The following is a 21,364-nucleotide window of genomic DNA, read 5'->3' as shown; positions in this document are numbered from 1 at the left end:
ATACATGTATATACTTGTAAAGTATAAGTGCATAAGCACATATATATGTATATGTATGAGCAGCACTAGGCTTAAAGTTAGGAAGTCTCATCTTTATGAATTCAAATTTGCCCTCAGATACTGTATGACCTTGGGGAAGTCATTTAATAGTTCATAAAATAAACTAGAGAAAGAAATGGCAAATAACTCTAGTACACCTACTAAGAAAACTCTACAAGAATTCACAAAAAGTTGGATGATTGAAAATGAGTGGAAAAAAAAACTGTGTGTGTATAAAATATATATTACACATATACACATATGTTCCCTTTCTCTCCTCCAGCCCCCATGCTTGCTCTACTGCTGATGTCCCTCTACCTCTCCTGAACCTTTTCTCCCTTCAACTCTTATATCCTCTCTCACATTTGCTATATCCTCTCAAATCTGCTGCACCAACTGTCCCTTATCCTACCACAGGACTTATTAACTTATATAACAACAACAACAACAGCAACAACAATGATAATCCTAACTGGGCCACTTGTTAGCTCTGTGATCTAGGACTGGTCATTTTGATTAGTCTGACCATTGTTTTCTTCAATTTAAAAATAAAGATAATCTTCATATCATCTAGGTCAGAGAGTTATGAGGAAAGCACTTTGTCAATATTAATATATTACAGAAAGGTGAAGCTCTATCATTATTAGGCGGTGAGGAAGGAAACCAGAAAAAGCATAATATGTATAAGATTCTGCCACAAACCCACCCTTCCCAATTCCCTAAGCCTCATCCATCCCCCACCACAGACTGACATTTGCAGGGTTTTCACTCCCACTAAGCACTCACCGAGTTCTTCCTCCGAATGAAGGGTGAGGTCCACCAAAGACCTGAGCTCAGTGCTCTGCAGCAGGTAACTCTTCAGCTGGGTCATCATCATCCGGATTTCTTGGAGCATCTCTGTGCTGGAGCTCTGTTTTGCCATCATCTCCAAACTGTACACTTTATAATCCTGGACCAGGTTGCCAAAGTATGTGTCCTTGTCCTGGGCCAGCTCCACCAGTTTCTTTTGTAGTTTACGGTTGCTGGAAAGGAAGGCATTGAAAACGTTGGAGAAGCTGACAAAGGACAGTCGGTGTTTGGCCTTGCCCAGGATCACAGAGGACTTCTTCTTTACACTGGGGTTGCTGTACTGGTCCGGGTCATCCTCTGTGCTGCTGGTTGAGTAGGAGTCCTGGTCTGGTGTGAGGGTGGGTGTCCCCAGGCTGTCAGCCAGTGAAGCTATGGAGCCTTTGAACTCTGAGGAACCCAAGGACTGAGGGTTGCCTTTGGCCTCCTCTTGAATCACTGAGTGGGTAGTAGGGCCTTCTTGGGCAGGGGAGCTGGTTATAGAAAGACTTGGGATGGGTTGTCCAGGTGACTGTTCCCCTATGAGTTCAGGGTTCTCCAATTGGCTGGGGAGGTTGGAAGCAAGCTGCCGAGAAATCCGCTTCTTCCTTGGTGGTGGAATGGGAGGTTGCTTAGTTTTTTTGGGTTGCTCAGGGCCATTCCCTACACCACCTATTTGGGCAGGTTCCTTCACCTGTACGACTTGTTCCATAGCTCTTCTGGGAGCAGCTGGTGCTTTTTCAGTTGGAGGGCTTTTGGAGATGGTCCTGGGATTACCCTGCTGTTCCTCTTGCCCCCTCACTCCTTCAGCCCCATCAATCTTCACCATGCTGGTGTCTTCTAATGAAATCCTCTCTGAGAGCCTTCTTCTGGGGGGGATAGCAGGCCGGGTGCCCTTTTTGGATGCCAGGAGCTGTGGGGATGAGTTGGACACCACAGTCTCCTTTTTATGGTCTTCACCAATATGTCTTACAGGACGGGGCGGGACCTTAGCACAGGGAGTCAAGGGCTGCTGGCCAGACTTTCCAGGAAGTTCTGCAGGAAGTGCAGAGGATATAGAAATTGGAAGGCAGGGTGGAGGAACTGGTGAAAGAGAAGATTCCCTAAGAGAGAGGGGAGCATGGGCAGCAGCAGAAGAGACAGTGGGAGCAGGAGCAGAGAGGGGAGCATCAGTAGCAGCTGTAGAGACAGAGGGAGCTGGAGGAGAGAGGGGAGTAATTACATCAGAGACAGTAGTGGAAGGAGGAACAGTTACATCAGAGACAGTGGGAGCTGGAAGAGAGAGGGGGACAGCAGCAGCAGCAGCAGAGACAATAAGAGGAGGAGGAGAAGGGGGGACAGCAGCAGCAGCAGCAGCAGGTACAGTGGGGGCAGGAGAGAGGGGAACAGCAGCAGCTGCAGAGACAGTGAGGGCAGGAGGAGAGAGGGGGCCAATAGCAGCAGGCGCAGAAAGAGGAGGAGGAGGAAGAGGAGGAGGGGGTGGCCGCCTTCGAGGAATTCTTGTAGAAGCAGGCGAGCTAACAACAGGGAGACCCAAGCTGGTCTGGCTGCTCTGAAGCAGGGGTTCATCTGAAGACAGTGAACTGCTACAGTCCTCTATAAAAATAGGATTCACAAACCACAATCTGTCATTTCCTATAGACAACTCAATTTCACACGAGCAGTTTGCGTAACTTGAGGGGGATCTGAGGCTGGTGGCAAGGGGTGTGGCCAGAGCGGAGTCATTTGGAAGCAGACCTGGGGTATCTTTCCTTTTCCGAGGATTTAGAGACGAGTCCCAGAAACCTGTGTGAGGAGCGGGAAATAAGGAAAGATGTCATAAGTTCCTGCTCCCGATTTGCTGAAGTACTGAGGAGGCAGTGAGGATGGGGCGGGAGAGGACAGTGGGAAGAATTTATTTCACTGCCCCCCCCTTTTTTCGCTGCTGTTCTTTCAAGTTTTCACAGGGGTAATCGGAAATATTTCACAATACCCACAAACAGGCCATTGATTGGAGTTGTGGCGTACTGAGATGGGGAGCCAATGATAAAAAGTACTAAAGAAGCTGTCCTGATTTTTTACTTATTAGCATTGTGACTTTGGAGAAACCACTTACCTTCTCTAGATCCATTTCCTCCAAAATTAAACGAGATTGGCTGATCTTTAAAGTTTCTTTGCAAATGGTGGGAAAATCATAATTCTAATAGTCTAAATGCTCTTTGTTCTAAAATCCCTTCCTCCTTTACCATACTGTGTTGGATGCTATATATCCATCCAAAAAATATAACTACAATTTTTTATTTTGCAAAATAGACTTTTAAAAATCCAAAACAATAACCTACAATCAATTTCTATTAATGAAAACTGTTATGTGTAAATGGGGATTGAACTTCTGGTTATGTCTGCATAGAAGAGATTTATATATTTCCAGGTAGTAAAGAATAAATAGAAAGGAGAGAAGGAAACAAAAAATATTGGAGATAGACAGAAAGGATAAAATGATCACTGAAGCAAATCTCCAATGAGAGGAGATGGGACTAAGAGCATCATCAGAGGGATTAGTTTTGGAAAGAGATTCTTTGAACCTGGAACAAAGGAAGAATGAATATGTCATAATGAAAGAAGATTTTGTAGTGTGGATTTGGGGAGATGATGGAGCTCATAATGAACTTCTACATGAGGATCATGCTAATTCTGAGACAATCAGAAATCTTATGTGAATAACTTTAAGTGGAAACACCTAGCCAATATTTAGAATAAATTAAATGAGCCAATAATAGAATGTTAACATTGGGTAGCACCTCACTGATCATTTTCCTGGGGAAAAAACTAAATTCCTTATCAGGGAAGTGGCTTGTCCAAGCACTGTAAGTGGATGCCCTGCGATTAAAATCCTGATTACCTGTCTAGAATTATTTCTACTTTAGGGATTATTTTTATTATAGACAAGGACATCATAACATTAAATTAAAAACTGCTAAAACTTACTTTTTAATTTAGTCCTTAAACTGAGTTTTTCATTTCATCAAGTTCAATGTCAAAATCTCAAACTATAAGAAACTTCAGGAGAAAGAAATGTCATGCTATCTCCTAGTCTTTAAATCAATCTTCAATCATTCTGGACAGAAAGACAGGGATTGGTATCCCAACCTGAAAGGAAATTGGGAGGGTATCTAGACTAATTTCATTATATGGAAAGCAAATATGAGATGACTTATTCACATAGATAGTAATTAGCAGAGTCTGGGACTTAAAATATTTAATGTCAAGCCTTGGTCTCTTATCACTCTACTATGTTGCTTCAATAATCTCAATAACCTTCCTTCTATATCCTAATCTGTTATCAAACTCATGCAAATATTTAATCAATTCTACTCTATAAACATTAAAATACTTTCTAAATACTGTAGTACCTAACATTGTGCTAGGTTCTAGGGGAGTTATGAGTTTGCATATGGCTTGATGGAACTAATTCAGGGGAAAGACTTATATACAGATATCTATAATATATAATATCACATGATAAATGTATTAGAGAGGGATAAGCCAAAATACTTTTTAGAGTATATTTTTATTAAAGTACTTTTTTTCTGAAAACTTTTTTTTCTATTGGCAAGAAACTAAGATAAGAATTATTTACAATCCTGAATGCATAGAGAGCATTTTCTTTCAAGAATCTCAGAATGTTTACTCTGTTTGCAAGGAGCAGCTAGTTGGTGCAGCAGATAGAGCACCAGTCCTGAAGTCGGGAGGACCTGAGTTCAAATTTGATTTCAGACACTTAACACTTCCTAGCTGTGTGACTCTGGGCAAGTTACTTAATGTCAATTGCCTCAAAAAAAAAAAAAAAAAAAAAAAAAAAAAAAAGAATCTCAGAACATTTACTATATATTTCAGTTTTATTCTTGACAGCTTTGTGTGGTAAGGAGTAGGTAAATAGAGTATCCTCACTTTGTGTACAAAGGCCAAGAAAAACAGTAAAAAGAACTTTTTACTATAAAATTTATATTAGATTATAAAAAATTATATTGGAGCTAGAGTTTTCATTTACTGGCTTGGCCATTTAGTAGTCACATGATCTGGGGCAACCCATTTCATCTTGCTGGGCCTCAGTTTCCAAATCAGTAATTGGAAATAATTCCCATAGTACCTATCTCACAGTATTGTTATAAGTCTAAAATGTACAAATGTGTGCAAAATGCTCTGTAAACATAGATTACTGAATATCAGTTATTCTTGATAACAATTACTATTTACAAAATAATAACAATATAACATGAGATAATGATAGTTGCTCAAAGTTACATAGTCAATGACAGAATCTAAATTTGAAACTTTGACTGAATGCTTCCTCCACTAGATTAATATTACTTATAATAATGTTCCTGGAAATTGCATAGTTGTTTCAGTCCTGACTCTTTGTGACACCATTTGGGATTTTCTTGACAAAGATCCTGGAGTGGTTTGCCATTTCCTTCTCCAGTTCATTTTACAGATGAGGAAAATTGAGACAAATAGAGTTAAGTGACTTGCCCCCTAGTAATACAGCTTAGGGTCACACAGCTAGTAAAAATATACTCTATCTGCTGTATCACCTAGTGTCCAAATATTGAACTTGCAATCCATTAAAACTCCATGTTGTCTTCTTCACAGGTACCTTTTCTAACCATATTTCCTATATCCTGTACCTACACATTTACGTACATTTATTCCTAATGAATTACATCTAGGTGGTTTCTATATTTTCACCTGTCAGAAGTTTCTGACATCATCATTCTGCCATTTTCTGTATCAGCTACGTATCAATTGTAAGTGACCCACAAATTTTAAGAAACCATATACCTGGCACATAGTAGGCATTTAATAAATGTTTATTGATTGATCTTTGCTTTCAGCCAAATCAAGAGTAAATATAATGAATGAAACATGGATAAGGATAACTGAGTCCTATAGAACCACAATACTTTATATAAGGTCCTAAATAAAGGAGGCAGCTTCCTAATGTTGGAGAATAGGAACTAAATGGATTTAGCTGAAATTCAGAGAATCTTCTTGAAGAGCTTAAAGGATATTAGAACAACACTGTGTGTCTTCCCATCTCATCCCCAAGAGTAATAACTTATCAGTGAGGAACAGTGGCCCTCAATTCTTCACTGGCAAAAAGTTAATGCTATTTATCAAATGAATAATAGTCTTGACTTTTATCATGCTACCTCTACTTTTCATTCCCTCTCCTAACTAATGGGAAGAAATATTATACTTTTGATTCCAATTTTTAATGGTAGCCGTTTTCAGTTTCTATTTTTTGGAAATAGGGATCTCTACAATGAACAAGATTATCACTTCCTCTTTATTTCCTATCAGCTGCTCCTCTTGGTTTTGACTCTGGGAAATACTGCTTCTCTCAGGATAAAATCATCACCAGAAAGATCATCATGGATATTGCTTCAATTTTGATACTCAAAACTTCTTCATTAACCACAGTTGTCCCTCCCATCTGATCAAGGGTGAAGGAAGGGCAAAGCAAAACACTCCTACAGCCTCTTTAATGAAAAGCTCAGAATTTTTGGATCAGTTAATTGCTCTGCTTGGTTTCAGTTTCATGAAAACTGTCTCTGCTCCACATTCCCTCTATTGGTTATTTTTCCCCCACTCCAGTTTTTCAGTTTCCTTTTGTCTTTCTTCATTAGATTGTAAGCTTCTTAAAGGCAAGAACTATCTTTCTTCTCATTTTTGACATCACCACCACCATCATGATAGATCATCATCATCACCAATATTTATATAGTATTTACTATGTTCCCCATTGCCCAGGCAGTTAGGTGGCCCAGTGGATGGAACATTGGTCTTAGACACAGCAAGAGCTGAGTTCTAATCTTGCCTCTGGTAATTCTTAACTATATGATCCTGTCCAAGTCACTTAACTTCTATCTGCCTCAGTTTCTTCATCTGTAAAAGACTATTCCTATCTCTCAGACTTTTTGTGAGGATAAAATAAGATAATTTTTGAAAAATACTATATAAACATTATCTATTATTATTATTGAATGAATATAAACTCTTGACCCTGGCATTCAAGACTTTCTATAATACTTATTTTTGCTTTCAGCCATGTTCTCCTTCAAGTATTATAGTCAAAATAAACTACTTATAATACCCTGTTTTAATCTTGTCATTTCTCATTTACCTTTATTCATATCTGGATGAATCCCACCTACCCCCTATTTCTGTCTTCTCAAGTCTTGAGTCTGCTGTCACTTTCTCCATGAAATCTTCCCTGATCCCTCCAATTAAAAGTGTTGCTTCCTTCATCAGGTTTTTTAAGGTTCTTGGTCTGTTCCTTTGTATTTTAGTTACTTACATACAAGTTTTACCTTTCTATTAGACTGTAAGCTACTTCAGAGAAGAATATCACATCTGTTTTTGAAGTCCTGAACTTAAAAAGGCCTTCGCATATAATAGTTATTTAATATATATGAAATAGAATTAAACATAGAAGAGGGAATTAATTTGCTCTTTGTTGCTCCAATAAGAAACTTACCTTTTGCCAAAGGATAAAAGTTTTGGAGAGATTTATATTGGCATAATAGGAGGAAGCCCTTTATAACTGAAGTTTTGGCTACTCCAGTAGATAGGGCACTGTCACTGTAAGCATTCAAATAGAAATTAATGTGACTGTAGAATTTAAAAATACAAGGGACTTTAGTGATCATCTATTCCAACCCACCTGTTTAACATGAAAAAACTGAGAAATTAAGTCATCTGCCCAAGATTTTATAAATAACACCAGCTAAAATGGCATAGTAGGTAGAATACTGGATTTGAAGTCAAGAAGATGAGTTCAAATCCTATCTCTCAGAGTCTCAGTTTCCTTATTTGTAAAATGGGGGTGATAATAATAGCCTCTGCATTGTAGGCTAGTTGTAAGGACCAAATGAGCTAGGGAGGGGAAGAAGGATGTTGCACATAAGATTTGGGTTTTGGGTAAAGTAGATGGCTTCCGAGGTATTTTGTAATCCTCAAATTCTATGGAAACTAAAATACATATGGGAAGAGCACAGAAAAGCAGGTAGATTAGTAAGTTCCAGTAAAATTATAATGACTTAAAAAAATTACAAAGCCCCTAATATTTACATATAATGGGCTTATTTCTTGGGGTGTGGGAACTACTGAAAAAGAAATAATTTGTACTTACTATAACTTCCCATTCTCAAAATTAAATTTTTAGTCAATGTGTTTACACTGGTGGAATAAATGCCCTAATTCCCCTTACCCAATTGGGCCTTAATTGCCTCATCTGTAAAGTGAGATGGTTGCACTAAATGATCTTGACAATTCCTCCAAACCCTGAAATTTGATGCTCCATAAATATTAGCCCCCCCTTCCAGATTTAACATCCTGTTATTCTGATTATAGTAGATGCTTTTCTACTGGAGGTGGCATCAGACATAAGACTAACAGTATACTTGGCTAAAATAGTTGACTGTAAATTGAAGGGCTCTACAAAGGTGTCTCTGGCCAAAAAATTCCCTTTCCTTCAAAATTAATTTCTTTTTAAATTCCCACAAATTTTTTTTTTAAATCATGAAGATCTCAACTAAAAGGCACTTGTTTTCTGTAAAATTCTTATTCACTAAACCTAAATTTGGATTAGTTTTGTCAATTTAGTCCCAAAGCAGGGCAGTGAAGGATGAGACACAGGGGCAGGAAAAGTTTGATGAAAAAAAAAAACCAAAGAGTTTTGGCTAGGTAGGCAGAGCAGTGTAGAAAATACTGAAAATGAGACAGTGAAGGAGAAAGGGAAATAAAAATATTCATGGGCAAACTATTCCTTCAAAATTTGTTATAGACCATTGCTTTGACTGTGTCTTGGTCTGTACTTACTGGTTCAATGACCCTGGGCATGAGGTAGTTAGACAGTACAGTGGACAGAATGTCATATCTAGAGAAAAGAAGATTTGAGTTCAAATTTAGCCTCAGATATTTACTAGTTGTGTGAAGCTGGACAAGTCACTTAACTCAGTCTTTTCTCATTTGTAAAATAAACTGGAGAAGGAAATCGCAAACTACACCAGTATCTTTGTCAAAAAAAGCCCAAATGGGGTCATAAAGAGCAGGACAGGACTAAACTTCACGGCTTAGCTTCCTAATTTTGTAAAATGGTGATGATAATACATCATTCTGAAGTGGAAAAAGCACCGAAACCTGAGTTCAAATCCTGACTTTGCCACTCCCTAGATCTGTGACTTATAGCAAGGCATTTAAATTGTTTTCACTTCTCAGTTCCCTTATTTGTAAAGTGAGAATAATAATAATTCAAACTCAGATCTTTTTTTTCCCCCTGAGGCAATTGGGTTAGAAATAATTTTTTTTTTAAAAGATCTTTGCAAAGACCATCCACTTAGAAACAGGAAGAAAAATTTGGTGGGAAGGGGTATTGGAGTGTGTGTGTGTGTGTCTGAGAACAATAAACATGAACAAATATATTGGAGAGGCATATGACTTTAAGGGCCAGTTCCTGATAGTTATTGGCTCAATGACACAGGTAATCTTGCTCCTGAAGAGATCACTGATTGGTCTGCCAGTAGTTGATAACTTTTCCATGGCAGCTGGATCATTTAGCATTGCAAATAACCTGCTAGAGAACTGCGGAGGCAGTTTGAGTGTGTGACATTTCAGAAAAAAGGGGAAGTTAGTGGTTTTCCTTAGTGGCTTTGCTGGGTGGCAAGTGGGCAGAGGAGAAGAAGAAAAAACAATTTATGTTATATGAGGCACCGACAAATCCTTGGGCATGGTGCTCAAAGGCTACATAATAACTTTAATCCTTGTCATGTCATGTCTTCTTGGAAGTTCTCATTAATTGTCTCTGCTCTTGTCTCATTCCAGATGTGGAAATAGTCATTTTAGAGGCTCTACCAGGGTCATAAGAATCACCCTTTTGTGGAGATCTGAAGGCAGCATCATGAGCTCAGATAATGGGATTACATGAGCCAAAAGCCAAAAAGAAGCATAATTTCAAGAGGCACTTGATCATCTCATTTTAGCATGTTCAAAAAGTAGGATAAATAGACCAGTAAGTAGATAATTGCTACTTATTTGTCATCATCTACTGTAAAGGAAGGAGAAATAAAAATGTTCTGTGAAGAAATAAAATACTTTTCCAAACCAAATCAACATATATTATAATAATTGATGACTTTGTTGTGTAGATTGATAAAGAGGGAAGACAGCAAAGAAAAAAAAAGTTGGTAAATAGAGTTTATGGTTAAGAAATGGCATCATTTAAAGCATCAAAGTTATACAAATTATTCAGAAATTTCACCACAGTGGAAAGAGTACTAAGCCTGGAATTAGGAAGATTTATCTTCTTGAGTTAAAATCTGGCCTGACACTTACTAGCTGGATGACCTTAGGAAAGTCACTTAACCCTGTTTGCCTCAGTTTTCTCATCTATCAAATGAGCTAAAAAAGGAAATGGCAAACCACTCTAGTATCTTTGCCAAGAAAACCCCAAGGGGTCACGAAGAGGACTGAACTGACTAAACAACAAACCAAAATACCTATATATAATGAACCTTTTCTTCAAAAAGATCATAAAAAAGTGATTTATATAGAGGACTTAACATCACAAAAAAACTGAAATTGACTATCTTATAACATTTATAAAACTAAAGTAAAATAATTTATTGATTAGAGAAAAAGTGAAAATTAATATCAAATTAGAGGAAAATGATGAAAACAAGAATGCTTACAATGGCTAGTTTAACCTACTAAAATTATGTGAAAAGTGAAATTGGATAAAAGTAAAGATACTGATTTTGTTACCAACAGTCCTTAGACATTTGAATGATATAAAAATAGCTTTTATAATGAAATGGTCAAAAAGTCAGTAAGTTAGCTTAACTAATAAATTATTGATGTCCTTGCCAATCAGAGTGATATGATAGCCTAGGGCAATTTAGAGTAATTGTAAATCTTTACAAAGGAAAAATATAACAAATTATTGTCTCAGGTTGATAGGAGGACCACAAATAGATGTAAAATGTAACAGATTTGTCAGAATTTCTGTAGAAATGTAGACTTCTCATTGCTGACAATGGAATCACTACATCTCGATATTAATATCTTCATAGTACCCAATAAACTAGGAGAGAGGGGGAAATGACATTTAAAAACCTGAAATTAAAGAGAAAAAAAGCAACTGAATTTGACCAAGAAGAAATTAGTGATAGATACAAAATACAAGGAAATGTTATAGAAAGAACATGAGATTTGGAGTCAGAGGATCTATGTTCAAATCTTACATTTGTTAATTTACTACTAAAGTGATTGACCTTGAGCAATTTACCTGGACATCTATTTCTTCCTTTGTAAAATGAGAAATTTGAATTAAATATCTCCACAGTGTCTTCCAACTCTAAGTCCTATGATCAAATTTTAAATTTCCTATCACTATGCACACAGTGTCTCCACCCAGTAAAATAGAAACTCTTTGGAGTAGGAACTATTTTCTATGTATCTTCGTATTGTCAGACCCTAGCATAGTGCCTTATATAAATAGGAAATGCTCTCCTGGTAGGCCAGTTTCAATCAAACTGAATTAAAAGTACTCAGAGATTGATTATGAAGATAGCACAAAGAGAGGAAAATTACAGAACAATACAAAATGTCATGCATTGGTATTGTTTATTTAAAAAGGCTACAAAGAAGACATCAACAGTTACAAAGTCAAATACCTTGTTTCTCACTTCTACAAAATCATTATAATATTTTTTATCCATGCATTGAGAATATTCCTGATTGAGATGCTTTTAAAGTTAAATCTCTATAGCAGCTCACTCTTTCACAATCACCCAATTGAATGAGTTTTAAAAAACTACAAAATAATCATAAAAATTTAGTATAATAAAATGCAGAATCTTTTATGCAAATATGAAGATCATATCAGATATATTATTGCAGTAGGTCTGCAAATGTTTAACAACCAAAAATTGTATGCAAGATACAATTTAAAGTTTAATTCTTCAGTATTTTCTCTATCATTTTCTTAAGTCTTAAATCAACAAAACTATATAGCTCATGCCCTGATATGATTTGCCAATTTCTAAGGTTAAATTGCTCACATAGAAAATTGAACAATTAGCTCTTCAAGAGCTTCATTTCTTCCCTGTATAGTTATCAGCAAAGCATTAGAGAGTTTCATTCTCTCTTTCAGAAGGCAAGATAAAGAGATATGGGCTAAAAAATGGTATATTATGTGGATTTAGAACTTAATGAATGATCAGATTAAGAGAATAGTCATTCGTGACTTTTTTCAACAATGAGGTGATTCAGGCCAATTTCAATAGACTTGTGATAGAGAAAGCTATCTGCATCAGAGAGAGGTCTTTGGGGACTAAATGTGGATCACAACATAGGATTTCCACATTTGTTGTTGCTGTTTGCTTGCTTTTTTTTTTCTTTCTCATTTTTTTTTCCTTTTTGATCTGATTTCTTTTGTACAAGATAAATGTGGAAATGTGTTTAGAAGAATTGTGCATGTTTAACCTATACTTGCTATCTAGGGGAGGGAGGTAGGGGGAAGGAAGGGAGAAATTTTTGGAACAGAATTTTACAAGGGTGAATGTTTTGAAAATAAAAAGCTATTATTTTTTTTTAATGTAGGAAAAAACACAACCATGAGGTATCCACGGAGCTTTGTACTAGGCAATGGGAAGAAGTATAGGATAGACTTAGTTCTCAAGGAGCTTTCAATCCAATTGGGAGCGGTATGGAACTAAATGAACATATAGCTATGATATCAGGGAGAATGAGAAAAAAGTTAGTCTAAGGTTTTACTGAAACATTTACGGAGGGAATGATTATTTTTAGCTAAGGATAGATAGGTAGGTCAGGAAAAGCTTTATAGAACAGAAGGGAGAGACTTTGACATAGATGAGAAGGCACAGGAAAATATAGTTGAGGTATAGTACTATGATGAAAAAACAATCTAGGAAAAGCTTTTTCCCAGAGCTCTGACCTCAGAAAACCACATTTCCAGAATAGGCCCTCAAATACTTGACAATTCTGTGTATAAGCAAGACAATTCAATTTCCCAAGACACATGAGCAATGGGTTTCACTTGAAACCAGATTTTAAGGAAGTGAATGTTGACATGGCAGAATTTTAAGAACTGTCAACTTTCTCAACACCTACCCCAGAAATGACATCCTTGTCATGAGATACAGCTGGGAGCTTGTCATCCCTGCTGTGCTGTCCCAGGATAAAAGAAGTATCTGGTTCCAAAATGGAATATAGTTTTCTCAGGGGTGATCAGAAATTTTCATATTCAAGTTAAGCTGTGACATTTTTTTTTTTCTCCCTGAGGCTTATAACTTCTCCTCAGGCTCCAGACAAGGTAAACATCCCTGAATTTTACTGTTCGTGACTGGCTAGACTTTAGTAAAATACCTCAATCTAAGTTCAATGGGTTTTGTTTTTTTTTTAATGAAATAGCAGCCACTTATAATTCCATAGAACTTCAAGGTTTACAAAATTTTCTTCTCATAATAACTCTGTGAGGCAGATGGTAAAAGAACTTTTACCCTCATTTTATAGGTAAGAAGTGACAGCCAGAATCTGAATCAGGTATCCTAATTTCAGTACCTTTAAAGCATATTGCCTTAGAAAGAGGTGAGAGACAACATAATAGACAGGGGGGAAAAGACATTCTTAAAATCGAGACATACTTTCTTCTGTCTGAGATGGTTTTAGCTGCTAGATTGTAGGTAAAGAACGAGAGCTCTAGATTTAAGTCACTTTAACCACGCAGACAAACTGCTTGCTTTGTCACTAAAATAAGACTAACATCAATTTCCAGGGAACTGACTATGCATATGAGCTTGAGATTCCTACAAATATCAAATTTCCCATCCAGACAGTTTAATGAAAATTCTGAAATTCTTTTCACCTAAGGCTCCAAGATAAGGGATTGGAGAAATTCAGCTTGCTCTGTTGGCTACTATAGGCCTGGAGCACAAAGGCTGCTCTGTTGAAGTCTCAGCAGCTCTCTCCCATGTAGAAGACTTACCTAGCCCCAGGTTAGAGATGGTTTCCAGCTCTTTAAAGTTGTTGGCTTCTAAAATCGCCTGAGGCAGTCTTAAGGTGAAGGGCAGCAAATCTCTGTACAAAAATACACATGAGAAAAGGGAGAGGGAATATTGGGGAGAGAGAGAAAGAGAGAAATGAAAAATACATGGGATGATAGGAAGAACTCATGAATGGCAGATAGTCCCTAAGGTCTCTGCCATTCTAACAATCCATCTTCTAACAGCTTTTTTAGTGTTAATAAGTCCTCGCATTTTAATTTTCATATTACAACACATATTCTAAGATACATTTCATGCCAAATGTCTAATGAATCATGAATTTTTTAGCTATTGGGGACAATGATAACAGTTCTATTTCTTTTGACAACCCTAATTGTTAGTTTAGTCTTTTTTTTTTTTTTTTTTTTTTTTGGTTAAATAAAGTACATATATATATTTCTTTTTTCTTTTTTTGATTTGATTTTTCTTGTACAGTGGAAATATGTTTAGAAGAACTGCACATATTTACATGTTTAACCTATATTGGATTACTTGCTGTTTAGGAGGAAGGGGAAGAGAGGGAGAAAAATTTGGAACCCAAGTTTTTTTCAGGGTGAATCTTGGAAACTATCTTTGTATGTATTTTGAAAACAAAAAGCTATTATTAAAAAAATAAAATCTACATTTGCCTCTCTCTTACTTTCACCAGCTGATCCTAACTCTTATCTTCTGGGATTAATAAATAAGAATAAGTCATCCTCCATATGGTACAATAGCTACCATTACCCTCATTTCTTTGCTTTTCTAAGCTAACAAGTTCTTCCAAATGCTTCTCATATGTTGTAATCTTGGATCCTCTCACTGACCAGGTCACTTTCACTTGTTTTCACTCTCATGTGTCAATGTCCTTTCTAAAATGTTGTTCTCCAAACAGAGTGTGATAGTCCATTTCTGGGATTATTAATGCCCATGTTAATGCAATCTAAGATATGAAAGGAAAAAGGGTTTGTTAAGCTTCTCCAGTATGTTAGGTACTGTGTTAAGCACCTCACAAATATTATTTCATTTAATCTTCACAGCAACTCTGGGAAGTAGTTACTATTATCTTATTTTACAATGGATAAAATTTGGGTGACTTACCTAGGATTACATAGCTAGTAAATGTTTGAAGTTGCATTTGAACTTAGGTTTTCACAGCTCTGGTCTAATACTCTATCCATTATATCACTTTATATATCAGCTTTCCTGCCCCATTTCTTGCCATGTTGCATTGCTGACTCATTTTGAGTTGGTATTCCACTAAAAAGTTCTTGGATTTTCACCAGAAATCTATGCTTCTGCTTTATATACCCTGAATTAGTGAAGTTGAATCTTTGAACCCAAGAGTAAGATTACATTTTTCTTTATTAGATTCTACCTTATTGAATGGATTTGGCCCATTATCCTAGACTATCAACATCTTTTTAGATCATAGCTCTGTCACTTAACATATTAACTCTCCCTTTCAGTAACCCTTTTGGAATATAAAGGCCTGTGGAAAGATTTACATGAACTGATGCTGAGTGAAACAAGCAGTACCAGGAATACATGATACATAATAACGGCAAGAATGTGCAAGGATCAACTATGAAAGGGTTGGTTCTTCTCAGTGGTTCAGTGATTCATAGCAATCCCAATAGACTTTGACAGAAAATGCCATCTGCATCCAGAAAAAGATCTAAGGAAATTGAATGTAAATCAAGACGTACTCTGTTCATTTCTTTTTTCTGTTTTTTTTTTTTTAATCTCTCCCATGATTTTTCTCTCCCAACATGATTCATGAAGCAATGTGTACTAAAGATAAATAAACTTTTATTTAAATTAAAAATTAAATTAAAATTAATTAAAAATTAAAATTAAATTAAAATTAGTAAATTTAAAAAAAAAAAAAGGCATGTAAAGGCCTCAGAAACTTTGTATTTCCAGTGCTTCGCTCATATTAAGTGCTAAATAAATGCTCCCTTCTTTACAGCTGGATGGTGCAGTGGATAGAGCACTGGACCTGGAGTCATTAAGACTTGACTAGGCAGGTAAGTCTGGACAAGTCACTTAATCTCTTCCCTCATCTATAAAATAGGAATAATAGTGCCACCCCCTTCTCAGGGTTGTTATGAAGATCAAATGAGTTAACAATGTGTTGTGGCAAAGAACTGGAAATCTGGGGAATGCATATCAATGGAGAATGACTGAATAAGCTGTGGTATAAGGCTGTGACAGAATGCTAATGTGCTGTGAAAAGTGACAAATAGAGTGATTTTAGGAAGATATGGAAAGATTTCTATGAAATGAATCTAGTAGAACAAAGAGACTGCTGTATACAGTTGTTGTACTGCTGTTGTAACAGCAATATTATTTGAAGAATAAATGTGAATGATTAAGCTGTTCTGAGTTATGTGAATATTCAAATCAACCACAAAGGACCTATGAAGAATGATACTATCCACCTCCAGAGAAAGAACTGATACATAAAACTATGTATTATATAGTTTCAGATATATATTTTCTGTGTCAAATGTTGGTCTTTTTTAGTGTAGGATTGGAAAGGAAGGAAGGAAACACCTTGGATCTCAAATGTAACCAAAAAAGCACATATATGTGTTTGTATATATTTTTAAAAAAGATAACATATATAAAGCATTTAATCTCAAAATACTATTAAATGTTGTTTCCTTCCTTTCTCCCTTCCCCTTCTATCTCTTCTCCTTCCCTCCCTCCCTCCCTTCTTTTCTCCTTCCTTTCCTCCCTTTCTTCCTCCCTCCTTCTCTTCCTTCTTTCCTTCCTTCCTCCTTCCCTCCCTTCTTTCTTCAGAACTGTATGTATATTCATCAGATAATTAAATCAGGAGATGCTCTTTAATATGATACTTTGAAAATATCTTCTGAGAGGCTGCAAAAAAAAAATAATAGTGACTTTTTTCTCTCTAATGAAAGTCTTTGCTTGGAGTCTCTGAATCAGTGTAAATTCAAGCCCCAGCTACCTAAGGCTGAAGAACGGAAGATGTACTTCATTGGAAAAGAGCAAGAATTGTCATTTTCAGTCACGTCCAACTCTTTATGGCCTCTTTTGGGTTTGCTTGGCAAATACAATGAAGTGGTTGGCAAGTTTCTAATTCATTTTAGATGAGGAAATTGAGACAAACAGGGTTGACTTGCTCAGTTACTCAGCTAGTTAAGTGTCTGGGGCCAGATTTTAACTTGAGAAGATGAGCCTTCCTGACTCAGACCAGGAAGGCCCCACTGCCCCAAAGATGGGAACCCAGAGATGGAACTGCTGGCTCCAGCCATATTATCATCTCTATTATGGGACCACAGACTCATTTCTAGCTCTTCCATTTACTAGCTGTGTGACTTTGGTCTCACTTCACCTTTTAGATCTCAGATTTCTCATGTTTTTTTTTTTTTTTTTTTAAAAAGGGATAATACAAGGCTAACTCCCAGGGTTCTTTGAAGTTTGAAAGAGAAAATTAGAGCCCTTGTTTACTTTTCACAGTGAACAAAGACCTTTACAGGAGGCTTTTACTTTTTCCTCCTTTTCTTTTCACTAGCAACAAACATAAAATCAAACTTCTGAAATTAATGTGAAATAATGAGAATGGCTTTGAAAGGTACAATGACAGGGGTTCTCAAACTACAGCCCACGGGCCGGATGCAGCCCGCTGAGGACTTTTATTCGACCGGATGGGTTATGGCAAATGGGCTAAGGGGCGGAGACAGTGTGAGGTTTTGTTTTTACTATAGCACCGCCCTCCAACAGTCTGAGGGACAGTGAACTGGCCCCTATTTAAAAAGTTTGAGGACCACTGAAAGGGTAGAGAGCTGAGATGGGAACCAGCAAGAGCTGGATTGATGTTCTACCCCTGATATATATTAGTTGTGTGATCCTGTGAAAATTACTTATTAACCCCTACTGCTCTGGGAACTTCTCTAAGACAATTATTTGCAGAAAAGGTATTGACTGCATTGTTAGAGGAATATTTCTCACTTGAGAATTCCCTTCACCAATGATATCCCAAATCTAGCCTCTACCCTAATAATAGCTTACATTTATATAGAGCTTAAGAGTTTATAAAATGTTTTTCTCACAATAACCCTAGGAGATAGGGAAATATTATTCCTGTTACTTCATATTCCCCAGGTTTAGCAGCCCAAGTCAAATATACTTTGCCCAAAGATGGGCCAATAAACTATGGCTTCCTGAATGAACTATTCAATTTCTTTTTTTTGGCTTAATGTTTTGACTTATTGTCAGGTCATTGATAAAAAGTATACCCAAGATGATTCTAAAGCACTCATCATTATCAGACTGAACTAATTAATATACAATGTGGAAGAACACTGAAATGATTTTGAGCACCAGTTGGCACAAGTAGGTGGCAAAGTGGGTAGGCTGCTACCAGCCTACAATCAAGAGGCACTTCATTCAAATCTGACCTCACACATTCACTAAGTGTGTGACTGAGCAAGTAACTTAACTCTATTTGCCTCAGTTTCCTCACTTAAAAAATGAACTGGAGAAGGAAATGGCAAAGTACTGCAGTATCTTTCCCAAGAATACCTCAAATGGGGTCATGAAGATTCAGACAAAACTAAACAATGAAGTGTAATCTCCGGCAAAATACTTCCTTTCTCTGGGACTCATTTCCTCTATAGGTAGTATGAGGGGGTGGAAGATCTTTCCAGTTCTAAATTCTAAGAGCTAAAATATATTTTAAGAAACGACTTTTACACCCATTATTCATTTAATCCTCATAATTAAATAGTAAAATGGGGAAGGAAATCTCTGCTAGTAACTTTCAGAGGTGGAATTCAAATAGGTGAAATCTGTGAACCTTTGGCTTTGGAGGTTGGGGAAAACTGCTCCCTAGGGCAGTTATTCAAGTTGAGGACTTAACTATAGTTAAAAAAGAAATATGACTTCTATCTATTTGATGTTCAGTCACATCTAATTCTCTGGGGCCCCATTGGGGATTTTCTTGGCAAAGATCATCTCCTTCTCCAATTCATTTGACAGATGAGAAATTGAGAAAAACCTGGATTAAATGACTTGCCCAGAGTGACACAGCTAGGAAGTGTTAAGTGTCTGAGATCAGATTTGAACCCAGGTCCTCCTGAATTCAGGGTTGGTGCTCTATCCACTGCACCACCTAGCTGCCCCCAGATTTTGATTTAAAAGAGACTATAGCTGGTCCAAGACAGTTCCAATGGACTTGAGATGGAAAATGTCATCCACATCCAGAGAAAGACATATAGAGACTGAATGTGGATAAAACATAGCATTTTTATCTTTTTTTCTTTCTTTCTTTTTTTTTTTTTTTTTTAATTTTTTTTTTATTTTTTTGGTCTGTTTGCTTTTTCTTTCTTATAGTTTTTCCCTTTTGGTCTCATTTTTCTTGTACAACATGACAAATATGGAAATGTGTTTAAACGGATTGCATATGTTTAACCTATATCAGATTGTTTGCTGTCTTGGGGAGGTGGGAGGTAAGGAGAAAACATTTGAAAGATAAAAGTCTTGTAAAAATGAGTTTTATAAATTATCTTTACGTGTAACTAGGAAAAATAAACTACTATTGAGAAAAAAAATAAAGAGATTCTAGGGATCAATCTAGTCTAATCTTCTAATTTTACATATGAGGAAACTGAGGTGCAAAGGGTTAAAGGATTTGTCCAGGATCACACAGATAGTGAGCATCGGAGATGGAATTTGAACCAAGATTTTCTGATTCCAAGGTCAGTATTCTTCCATTTAACTATACCCAAGTCTGCTATGGATAACCTCAGTTCTTTTACCTTCCTTAGTAATAGCTCTGATGGTCTGAGTTTGTCAGTGATTAGAAGAATAATTACCTGTTTTGCATAAAGATACATGTATAATCTTTATTAAATTGTTTGCCTTCCCTTAAGGGCAGGGAGGGAAGAATTAAGAATTTAATTTTTAAAAATATTTATTTTTGTTCACATTTAATTTAAAAAAAGATTAATTACCCCTAGGGACAAAAAGGAAAATTAGCTGAGTTCTACTTACCTACTGACACAGTAGAAAGCTATCAATTTGAAGATATCCTCAAATACGAGAACAGATCCTTCCAAGTACAGGACTGAGGAGAGACAGAAAAAAAGCCTTTCAGTGAATGTTTCCTTTAGTGGTTAGAGATGGGGAGTGGTGAAGGGAGGACACTGAAGTCCTTTTCTGATGGTATGGTATGCAGGGGATCCTGGGCTCTTGAAAAATTTTTCCCGTACATTCCATTACACTGTGAGCTCTTTGAGAGTAAGGATTGTCTTTTGTCTTTCTTTGAAACCCCAGTACTCAGCACAGTGCCTGGCACATTGGGGCTCTTAATAAATGCTTCTTGACTGATAGATTGCAGTCTTGTCCTTAAGTTCAAATCCAGTCTCAGAAATAGCTGTCATTTCACCCTGTTTGCCTCAGGTTACTCATCTGAAAAATGAACTGGAGAAGGAAATGACAAACTACTCCAGTATCTTTGCCAAGAAAACCTCAAATGGTGTCAGATACTGAACAGCAGCACCATATGCTTGGAATTGTGCTTAGAAATGTGGATGTTAAAAAAGGAAAAAGGCAGTCCCTAGCTTCAAGGAGCTCATGATCTAATGGGGGAAGACAAAAAGCAAATATATACAAAACAAGATATCTACAGCATAAATAGGAAATAATTCACAGAAGGAAGACATTGGAAGAAAGAGTAATTGGGGAAGGCTTTCTATAGGAGGTAGGATTTTATTACAATTTAAAGGTAGCCAGGGAGATCAGTAGTTGGATGGGAGGAAGGAGAGCATCCCCCAGGCACAGAGGGAGAATGCCTAGAGCCAAGAAAGATTGAGGGTCCTTTTGTTGTGGAACAACCAGAAGGTTTGAAGAGTATGTGTTAAAGAGTAAGGTGTCAAGTAACCTGGAAAATTAGAAAGCTAGGTTATAAGCTAGGTTATAAAGGTCTTTGAATGCCAAACAGAGAATTATATATTTGATCCTGTGTAAAGGGCTAGAACTGAGCAATGCACTTGGATGGTGAAGCACGTGAGACTAATTGCCAATTGGACGGTTCCCTATTAACTTGTTTAAGGTTGACCCTCCCCAGCTGTTCTGTGCTGACTTGATTGGTGGGACAAAGAGGGGGAAGTGACGTGTGTGGGAGGAGCAAGAGGAACTTGGGTGGTGGAACTCACGCTCACTTGCACTCGTGACCGGGCGTTGGAGGCGACGGTAAAGATCTAGAATAAAGACGTTTAGTGATCCTGACTCTTGCTGATTTCTGGAAAGATAGAGTTCCAGCATTTGGCGTCCAACGTGTGGCTGGCACCCTACTTCCACCGAAGTCCTCCTGTGACCAGGAGATTAGGTGAGTATTCTAATAGAAATAAGGAACTTACCTTGTTAAGGACTAAATCAGCAAT

General features: G+C 37.0%; 1 protein-coding gene across 1 annotated transcript in view; it reads right to left on the bottom strand.

Annotated features, from left to right (window-relative positions):
• RIN3 (Ras and Rab interactor 3) overlaps window positions 1-21,364 on the bottom strand; it is a 157,052-nt gene that overhangs the window by 37,475 nt on the left and 98,213 nt on the right. Inside the window, exons 4-6 of the mRNA XM_074289651.1 lie at window positions 19,974-20,046; window positions 13,913-14,004; window positions 826-2,649 (exon numbers count right to left, since the gene is read on the bottom strand). Of these exons, the coding sequence (XP_074145752.1) occupies window positions 826-2,649; window positions 13,913-14,004; window positions 19,974-20,046 (1,989 nt within the window). The remainder of the gene's footprint in view (window positions 1-825; window positions 2,650-13,912; window positions 14,005-19,973; window positions 20,047-21,364) is intronic.

This window comes from Sminthopsis crassicaudata, chromosome 2 (genome assembly GCF_048593235.1).
Source record: "Sminthopsis crassicaudata isolate SCR6 chromosome 2, ASM4859323v1, whole genome shotgun sequence".
In the NCBI taxonomy this organism is placed as follows: Eukaryota; Metazoa; Chordata; class Mammalia; order Dasyuromorphia; family Dasyuridae; genus Sminthopsis; species Sminthopsis crassicaudata.
The sequence above is the reverse complement of the archived record's forward strand: the minus strand, read 5'-3'. Positions and strand labels throughout refer to the sequence as shown.